This window comes from Centroberyx gerrardi, chromosome 12 (assembly GCF_048128805.1).
Source record: "Centroberyx gerrardi isolate f3 chromosome 12, fCenGer3.hap1.cur.20231027, whole genome shotgun sequence".
NCBI lineage: Eukaryota > Metazoa > Chordata > Actinopteri > Beryciformes > Berycidae > Centroberyx > Centroberyx gerrardi.
Genome location: NC_136008.1, coordinates 19,086,020 through 19,096,197, shown reverse-complemented (window position 1 = coordinate 19,096,197; position 10,178 = coordinate 19,086,020). Strand labels below are relative to the sequence as shown.

At 42.6% G+C, this 10,178-nt stretch overlaps 1 protein-coding gene across 1 annotated transcript; it reads right to left on the bottom strand.

The window, feature by feature from the left end:
- Nucleotides 1–5,054: 5,054 nt before the first annotated feature.
- Nucleotides 5,055–9,554, bottom strand: tmem147 (transmembrane protein 147). Its single transcript, XM_071905006.2, has 8 exons — nt 9,490–9,554; nt 8,654–8,768; nt 8,025–8,094; nt 7,553–7,618; nt 7,020–7,156; nt 6,626–6,710; nt 6,291–6,412; nt 5,055–6,019 (listed from the first exon to the last, which is right to left on the bottom strand). Exons 2-8 carry the CDS (start codon nt 8,728–8,730, stop codon nt 5,899–5,901), a joined length of 678 nt encoding a protein of 225 aa, XP_071761107.1. The 5' UTR covers nt 8,731–8,768; nt 9,490–9,554; the 3' UTR covers nt 5,055–5,898.
- Nucleotides 9,555–10,178: the final 624 nt, after the last annotated feature.

Below are 10,178 nucleotides of genomic sequence, written 5' to 3'. Positions count from 1 at the left end.
TGGCACTTCTTCACAATCTGCTGTGTGTTTTCATTGAAGGTTAGTCCGCTGTCAAGGATTGTTCCGAGGTACTTGAACCTGCAGTGCTTACTCTCTCTACAAGCGTCAGCTGTGGGAGAGGGTCCGCCTTCCTCCTGAAATCAATGAGGTGCTCCTTTGTCTTCCTCACATTCAGTTGGAGAAAGTGCTCCTCACACCAGCGGTGCAGCCTCTCTGCCTCCTCCTCAAAGTGGGCGGCACTGTTGGAGGTGTCAGCCAGAGCAGTGTCATCAGCAAACTTCACTGCCATGCTCACACTGCCTGAGCCCCTCAGGTCATTGGTGTATATTGAGGGACGGGAGAGATCACTGTTCCCTGGGGGGCGCCAGTGGATGTGAGTAAGACAGGAGATGTTGATTGGTTTACTTTGACATACTGTCCTCTTTTGAGGAATAAGGATAGCAGAATCCACAGAATAAGGTAGGGGTCCACCTGGAGCTCCTGCAGCTTGGTGCAGAATGTGAGGCTGCATACAGTTGAAAGCTGAGGAGAAATCCAGGAACAGAATTCTGGTGTAAGAACGTGGCTTCTCCAAATGAGGGTATGTGTGCAACACAGACATCACTGCATCGTCCACAGAGCGGTTCTGTCTGTATGCAAACTGCAATGGGTCAAGGGAAGGGCCCGTCTGTGTTGTAAGGCGAGATAGCACTAGGCGCTCTAGGAGTTTGATCATGACTGATGTTAGAGCCATAGTTGCCGTTTTAGGTGTGACCTAATTGGAGAGGGCTGGAGCCTAGGAACATTCAGTGTTCGATATGAGGCACTGGAATTAGGGAGAGGAGACGGCAGATTCCACAAAAAGGAGATTTATTGTGTCTTGGACATTCCCTTTAACGTCATTAAGTGGTGGGTTCTGTATAGAGCACACAAACAGAGAAATCCATATGGCATTTAGAAACAGTCACGTATTTTCTCAACTTAACACAAATACATAATTAAACTCAAAGTCTCAGTTGGCATTGAATGGAATTAGACTGATTTCCAAACATACACAAACAATACATCAGCTGAACACTGGAATTAGCCATAAATGGAAATATACAAACACATTATATAATCAAACTGATAAGAAATGAAATAATAACCCAATAAGCTAAAGATTAAGCAATCAACTTCATATATCACTCACTTTAGACGCACTTAGCGAGCACAAAGGGAAGGCCAGTCTGGTTGGTGGCAGAGCAAATGGAACAATGGTTTCTCCTCCTAGTTATGAGAGAGCTCAGGCTCAAAGGCAGATTGAGCACACCTGTGTCTAGCTGACCTCAGACAGCAGGTGTGTGCTTGTTGCTCCTCCCAGAGGTCAACAGGGGTGATCACAGACATGGAAGACTTACAACAGTTGCCATAGATGTTATAGATGTTAGAGCCGATAGTTGTTGGGTTCCTAGGGTCTCAGGTACATGTGCTCCAGGTGGAGGTTGTGGCCATGGAGCCACATGTACTGTACCTCCTTTCCTTCACCATGTCCTCAAGCCTGATCCACGCTGCCAGGAGTCCTGCTCAAGGTGGTGGAGCTAGAACTGGGCAGTCCAGCTGTTCAGAAAGCTGCTTAGTAAGTATTGCTAGTCTTTAATGTCCAGAACCACAGCCAGACCACCCCCGCCCATGTCCAAACATTCCCTGCTGGCCCATTGCCAGGTCTGGGTGTGGTGTGAGAGGAACTGGAAATGGAAGGGGAAACTGGAGTTGTGTGTCCTTTAGAAGCTGGCCTTGCTCTGTCAGGGACACAGCTGGACATTTCACTGTTAACGTCCAGCCATTTTCTCCTCCCTTAGACATTACTTGACCTTTCAATTCAAGGGAGAAAAGGAAACCACCAGAATTACAGTTATGTTGTTTTAATCAGATTCTTGGCCATTCTCAGTGAACTCTGCAGGCAGACTCCCTTAAATGGGATGAGTAAGACGAGGCTGCTGCTCTACAGGCCAGAGGCCCAGATATGCCAGATCTGCCAAGTATAGACTTGTCAAAACATACTTACTGCTGCTATCAAGGAAAAATGTGCTTCTACTAAGTAGTGATTGAGGGGTGTGCACATTTACACAGTCAAGATGTTTTTCAATTTCAATACACTGGCAGAAATGAGTAGCCTTTTGTTGTTACGTCAGTTATGCTGGTTATTATGTGCAAATAGAACTGAAAAAAGTCTGAGATATTTATATTTGAGATTTGACATTGTTTATGATACACAAGGATGATAACATGGATGGATCTTGGACCGGAAGCAAAACAATTTCCATCCACCCCTGACACTGTGTTGTCTGTGTTGTGATACTATATAAAACCTCCTTGGTCATATTACGTTTTGTAGTGTAAGTCGTGTTTTATCTCCAGGACAATGCTGCTACTGCTTGCATGCTCCTGGTGTACTCAGTAGCTCATTACAAGGCAGAGGGCCTGTACAACAATACAATACAATACAGCTATATTACTCAGCTGTATTGTAGACCTTCTGTACAGTTTGAAGGTGACTGAATCTACAGCACTGTGCACTCGCTGGAAGATGCACATTTGGTAGCTTAGTGTTAGACTGTTAATGTATTTGATTAAATGCATGTGTGATGCAGTGAAGTGCAAGCATCCTTGTCAGCTGTCTTACCTTTGCACTGAGCTTTATGTGACAACTGAACATCTACATAACTGCAAAGGGTCCCCACACTTTTCACTGATGAAATTCCCATGACTCCTCCATGACCTCTTTTCAAATTTCCATGACCAAATTTTAATGAGACTGAATTAAAAAGTAACAATAAACTACACTAACTTTAAGCATTAGTTTGTTTTTAACTCTAAAATCAGAGATTATATTATTTGAACTAAACAGTCAACAAAAAACAGCCAGAAACCAACATTATTTTCCTCCAGCAGGGAGGTCTTGACTGTTTCGGAGCCAGCCACAGCTTTTTTTTTTTTTAAATCATAAGGCCTGGAAAATACTATTTTAAAATTCCATGACTTTTCCAGGTTTTCCTGGACTGTGGGAAGCCTGGACCCAGTAGGAAGACTGATGTGCTGTCAGTCTAGGTCAGGTGAATTCCCTCCCTTCAGTTTTCCTTCCCTGTGTTCCCTGTGTGATGCTCCCCTCTCCTCCGCAAGTCTATCTTCATTGTTCTGTACCTCCCCTCCCTACCTCTTCTCTCCTCCTCCCTGCCATCCCACCCTCCTCCTTCTTTTCATTGGGGCTAGTGCTTTTGTTTGGATTGTGAAGGTGTTGTGGAAACCAAATTCTCTCTCTATTATCTTCTCTGCCTCCCTTTTCTTCAGAACTGCTTTTAATTCTTTTGATTCCTTCCCTCCCAGGAGGCAAGTGTGTTTTCTAGTTGTAGTCATTCGCTCCAGGAGTTCGACCAGTTTCTGTGTAACAGTAGAAGTGTGGGACAGAAGAGCAGTGTGGGAACTACAAGCGGTGCGTGTCATTAGGCAATTTCAACCTGAACCTCGTTGACTTCCCCTTGGCAGAATCCCCTCCTCCATCTTAAGTGCCGTTCCATTACTCTGATAACTCAAGGGAACTTTCTGAGCTGGACCCTTCAAGGGCCGAGGGAGCGAGTCAACAACAATGTACACTTCACAAGTGCATATTTCCCAGGATGCATTGTGGTCGTCCGTCAATTCTGGTGCACGAACAGGTGATAAATATAAATGGAAGTAAACAAACAATATTTAGAGGATTTAGACATATTTATGAAATGAACTCATCTGCAATATTTCATTACTCATTGTTCTGTGTAATTTTTATTATTTATTCTTATTATTAATTATTAGGCCTGCTTAAGGGCAAGTGCGTTCCGTTTCAAATATTCTGCTCCCCCTCGGACCCTGCCCCCCTGCTCTGCAAGTGGCCACTCGCGTTACGTATGGTGCTACGTATTACCAAGTGCCGAGGGGAAGTGAAGGAGGGCTGGTTAAATGACTAATGAAACGCAGCAACAGTGTGGCAAACCAGGGGAAAGAGCCACACAGCCAGAGACAGAGCCACAGTGAACCTGCAGAGACACTTCAGAACCTGGGACAGCTCCGCAGGCTTAACTGAGACCAAACACAGAGACTTTTCACGTTGGACTGACATCTACTGGTTAAAAGCATGCTATTGCACTTGCAATCTGCTATTGGCTGATCTTGGTTACCTGTGATATAGGTTACCCGTTTTGCCATGGTTCCTCATGGATCAGCCAACAGCAGATTGCAATTGCAATAAAATGTCAGTCCAACCTGGAAAGTAGTTTCTGTGGTGATTTTGGACCTATTGTATATATAATTTGTCTCTTACATACCTGTAGTACTTGGACCCACAGAGAATACTGACTCCTGAGTCAGCCGTTGGTTGAAACAGCGAGCTCCGTTGCTAGGCCCCTTGCTGCTAACAATGAGTCCAAATGGGGTACAGTATATTAAAACAGAATCACTGGAGGCTTGAAACTGCTCCTGACCCGTTAAATGTCACATTTTTAGATACAAGGTTTTGAGTTAAACCAGTGTTTTTTAACATCTAGGTCAGGAAAAAAGAATAGGTGGTAGGAAGGTCAAATTATTCTGGAGAAAATGATAATCAAATGTTATGGGCTATATTACCAAATTCTTCTCAAGTCTCTGCAATGTTCTTAACACAATTAATTAAATACAACTGGCTTATTACACTGGATATGTTAGGGTGAACACAAGGGAAAGGAAGGCTGCAGGCTGAAATCCTGGCCTGCTGGGAAACTATTGATCTTCTTTCCCTCAACAAATATGAGGTGCCCTTGAGCAAGGGGTTTAATCTCTTATTGGTTCACTGGAGCTGTTCAGTGGCCAACAGAAGACTGTGGTTGGATCAGGCAGCTGATTCAGGTGTGAATGCATGAACGTGAAGCACACCATTGCTGACAAAGAGCATGCATCCTCAGAAAATCTGTCCCCGGATAAAGGCTTTAAGACGGAAAAAATTTAGCAATCCAGTTCTTGTCTTCTCAAACCAAAACCACTCAACACAACACTATCTGGTCAATCAAAACTCTGAACAGCCAAAATTTACAATAGAAAGACATTTATTAGTTGCATGTCAAAATCACAGACACTCACACCAAATGAGGCCAAAGTGCAGAGTATCCACGACTCCGCTCCTGTGCCCTCATCTCATTCATACTGTGGGCCTCATTCAATCTCCAATACCATTTACCTAATAATAGAAAAACAAGATATAAAGTTTCCTCAGCATAGTGGTGATATTTTAAATGCTTGCTGTATTTACTGGTATATGAATAAACTGATAAATTGAGGCCCATTGGTCAAAGGATATAGCCAGTGTCATCCATTTGTTAAAAATTCATTCAGTCTAGCTCACTATTGAATCTAAGCACACATGCTGGCTCATTTGGACAACAGATAGAAAAGAAATATAAGTTATTGTACACTTAATTCATTTGTGATCATTCTGTTTCCATCTGGGAGTGCTACAAAATGCACCTTTTCACAAAACTAACAAAACATGTCAACACCAGCTGGGTAAGCCAATCATACTACAGTTTTAACTGGTGGACTGAACACGAACTTAGTTTTACCCCGAGTACATATTTTCTGTTATGGGTCCATACAAGACAACAGGCTGTATTATGGCAAAAATGTGCCAATGTCCATTTTCTAAAGAACAGACTGACAAAAACAAATTGGTGGAACAGCTGGTTAGCTTGCCAGTTGGTGCAGTTTTAAACAGGTCCAACTATCCAATATCAAACAACAAGCAGTTTGTAGTATACTTTGGAGTTGTACGGTGATACTTAGACTGCTATGGCATCAGGGGTAAAATTCTGGCATGTGGCAACCCGAGTCCAGGCCAAGACTATCTGAGGCTTATTCCAGGCTGTGGGGTTTTACTTAGTTGCTGTGGACCAGAGTGACGAAGAGAAACAGCGAGCAGAGAGAGATGGCTCCAGTCAGCACGGCTTTCACCAACAGCGCTGTCCAGCTGCCCAGCAGGAAGACGTGGACAAATAACCTGAAGGGACATACACAGAGAGGTGGAGAGAAATGGAACACATATTAAACATTTTACATTATACATTATATGTATTATCATTTTCAACATGTTTGTGTGTGTATGTGTACACGTGTATGTGTGTCTCTGTGCACGTGTCCACATTACTCAATGAGAAACCCCTGTAGATACACAGGCCACGGTTACTTGTGTCTCTCTGTGGACTGTATGCAGTATGTCTACGTGTGTTTATGTGGGTGTTTGAACGTGGGAGTGTGTGTGTACGACTTACTCCATTAGGAAGGCCTTGTAGACACACAGGCCCAGCAGCACGGTAACAGGTAGCCTGAAGCTCTTGGGAAGGTCATACCGTGTAAACATCCATACCACCGCTGCCATGGCGATATAATGGACCTATACACAGAGAGAAAGGCGGAATAAGAAGAGAATGAAAAGTCCATCTTTATCTAAACAGGCAGACAAGAACACATTAATCCATAACGTATTCATTTTGTTATCTTTTCTTCATTCAACACACAACAATCTGAGGTCCTGGTAAAGGAAACGCAGAGGAAGATTCAAAATGAGAGGAGTGTGTGAAAAAATGAGAAGAGAACATGTACTCACCAGACTTATGTTAGAGTCAAAACTCATCTGGATGTATTTCCAGTCAAACTCTATCCCTCTGGCTCCTACCCACAGAGGAAGACACCTGGAGACACAGCAACGCAACACACACACACGCTTAGATATACAGTATAATGATATACAATAATTAGATTAAACAAATTCTCTCCCTGGGGAAACTGGATAAAAAAACGCATGATAAATGATGTTATATAATATATGTTTACTATGCACTAAAAGATCCCTTCTAGGAACTGCAGAAATTAGTTTATAGATAAAATGAGCTTAAGTATTTCAGTATTCAGGTTAAAGTGAGGTTAAAGATTGTCAATTCGTTTTCAGTACATGTTCATCCATAATGAATAAAGAGTTGAAGAACTAGATTACTGCTTACCTGGACATGACCAGTTCGGCTGTTGCCCAGCCCATGGCAGCCACCATGATCTTGTACTCTCCTTTACCGGCATTACGAGACATCACAAGATGGAGGCCCAACAGGTCTGCTAGGTCCACTGTTGCCTTCATGAATTCCTGGGATACACACACACACAAAAAAAAGTGATACAGACAATGGTGGGCACATATGCACACATTTCATTACTGCATTTTTGTAAATCGGAAGACACTGCAATTTTTTTTGTTATGGCGGAAAGCTTTTTTGGTATTCTACAGGATCCCTGGCCTACAAATCAAGTTGCACTTTGGACAAAATCTTTTAATTTACTCAAACAAAGCAAACACTAAGAACTGGGATCTCAGATTACCCCCTCAAAATGAATTTGGATATATATTATTTTTCCAAATGTTTAAAGTGTTGACAATCTTGAAAATCTGCTGACATTTTTTAACTACGTCTCTGCAATTACAAAATGTGACTGAATCAATCTTTCCGATATTTTGTTACTACGATGCAGTCCCACCACTCACCCCTACAAAGTCGTAAACTCCAGCTCCTCCTTCCCAGGTGGGGAAGAATGTGGCCAGGAACAGCATCTGAAACACAGAGAGACCAACGAACTCTGCTTACATGCTCCAACACACAGGGAAGCTCATGACATTTCAATTCCTGTTGGTCGTCGCTATTTCGTCTTGTATTCCAGGTGCTTTAGCCTTGCAAAACAGGTGAGATCTTGAGGTCATCACGGTGTGAGACAGGTTTGGCCCTCCTGTCCAATAGGAGGCTGGGAATAAGGTGTGCCTGGCAAACACTCTAAAAGGTCCTATCGGCTTTGGAGGTGGATCTTCAGGGATGCTTCTGTTGCACACAGCAAAATGCTAAACAGAAATGGTGGCTAGGAATTGATGGTTCATGATTATGGATTTCTACAGGCCACTACTGGTTTTAAGAGTGAAACAAGCCAATTATGATTAATCAGCAATTGCTAGGGAGTTCACTCACCTTACATAGCTGGACAAACAGGTAGGTTGCTCCAGCCTGGACACACCTCCAGAATGCATTATACTCTGAACTGAGGGATGGATGAATGAACACACACACACACACACACACACACAGAGTTAACTAGCAGGACTGTACACAGAGGCACAGCATGAGGCAGTCCCTCCAGAAATGTGCTATGTTACACCATTTTGTAAAATCAACCATTCGAGGGCTTGCGATCAACGTATACAAATACACAGTACAATACAAGCACTACCCCACCACCGTCCAACCCACACACACATTGCACAGTTATAAGAGGATTGTCTGGACCCCCTCCCAAACCTGACATTACAAAGCAGATTAAAAACAAAGACTCTTTAGTCTCTGGGTGTATGGCTCTACAACACAGGAATAGGCCTCCATACTATGAATGTACTATGAATGAGGAATAGAGTATTGTCTCAAGATAACAGAGTCCCTGTTGACTTCAGCAGGTGGTACAGCACAGTACTCTAATCTTTCCTCCACAACTTATTTACTGTATATGAATGGATGGATGGAGTTCATACATTGTAAGCAGCCATACATTACAACGCATGATGTCATTGCAGCATCACATTTCTCAAAGTCCAACAAACACTTACAGTCCGCTGCATTTGTATGTGATGAAGTAGGGGAAATATGCCAAGGCAAAGCAGTTTCCAAAGTGAAACAGTGTCATGATGTCTGGTAACCAACAGCAATGGGTGATTCAGCACGCTGTAAAAGACATGACAGGACTGCAGTCAACACAGACCAGGTGTTCTTCACACTTTCCAATCCAGGACCCAAACTGAGTAAATGTAGTCTTCCAACCTGAAGCAAAGGCTCTTTAAAAACACTATGATTCCCCACCACCAACAGGTGTGCGACCCATGTTGGCCAATGAGAAAACCTGGTTTATGCTAGTTTGAGAATATAGTACACTAATCAGTATATATTATGACATAAAAAATATATTTAATGTCTGCTATATAATTATTGAACTTTAATGGGCAGTTATTCACAGCGTTTAAAGATGTGCTTTAAGACATATAGATACACACAGTTACACGCGTAAAATATATACCATCAAACACTACGTAGGCTAACGTTATTGACGGTGTTACCACATTTGCCTTTAACAAATCTGTAGAAAACAGAGCAAAATATTTTGAACCTCGTCTTTGAAAGGGGCCGTATAAAGCTATAAAGCAGTGTAATTAAATTCATGAAGGGATAACCTAGCTACCGTTACAAGCTGAAATCTCGTCACCTGTCATTTAGCTGACGTTAGCTCGCCGGTGCTGTGCTAGCTATCGAGACTTGACAGTAACCGTTTATGTTTGACGATCAATATCTTGACGGGTTAACCACATAATGATCAAATATCACTTCAACCAGGTGGATATCGCAGGACCTGTAAAATGTAACCTTTTAGAACATTATTTTCACTACTTACGTTGTAAGAAACGGCTGAAATGCCGAGCTGCTCACTCGCTGAATGACAAACGGAAATGGATATTGTCCCACCCTGAAATGGCTCCGACGACGATAGGAACCTTGCAATAGTTCCACGGAATGCTGTATCCGTGTGTGTGTGTGTGTGTGTGTGTGTGTGTGTGTGTGTGTGTGTGTGTGTGTGTGTGTGTGTGTGTTATTTTATTGTAGGCTACTTTAATCTTTTAATTTGTCTACTGCACTGGATCACTGAATTTTCATGGACTGTGGGACTGAACAACCAACGTGAACCCTCTTTGACTGAATGTAAATTATATTGTAGGCCTACCTGCTCTGAGCTTTTCGTAAAAAAAAAAAAGTCTTTCTCTCACTCCAACAGATAAATTCAGGGTTGGTGTTTGCTGGTGTATTTTTCTCATTCCCATGGATAACTGGCCAAACGTAGACGACACAATGTCATGTTGAGATATTTCCAGTGCAGCTAATGGAGTTTGATTGCAGAAAATTGTTCAGCTATCTAAAACAGTATCTTCAACAGTCAACCTCAGATTTTGGTGTCAATGCCTCAGAATCAAAGAGCAATGGGCTTCTTTCTGGACTCACCATTTTGCACTGACATCCAACAATCATACAGGGAGAAATCCATCATGGAAGATATGGAAGAGATACCAATTTCTCTTCTGACAGTAG

Bases quoted from the DNA above. Each gene is read 5' to 3' on its own strand.
- tmem147 (XM_071905006.2), bottom strand. From the start codon at position 8,730: ATGACACTGTTTCACTTTGGAAACTGCTTTGCCTTGGCATATTTCCCC. The intron at 8,095-8,653 runs GTAAGTGTTTGT...TCCATCCCTCAG, and splicing joins ACATACAAATGCAGCGGACT to TTCAGAGTATAATGCATTCT. The intron at 6,020-6,290 runs GTAAGTCGTACA...ATGTCCCTTCAG, and splicing joins TACAAGGCCTTCCTAATGGA to GTTATTTGTCCACGTCTTCC.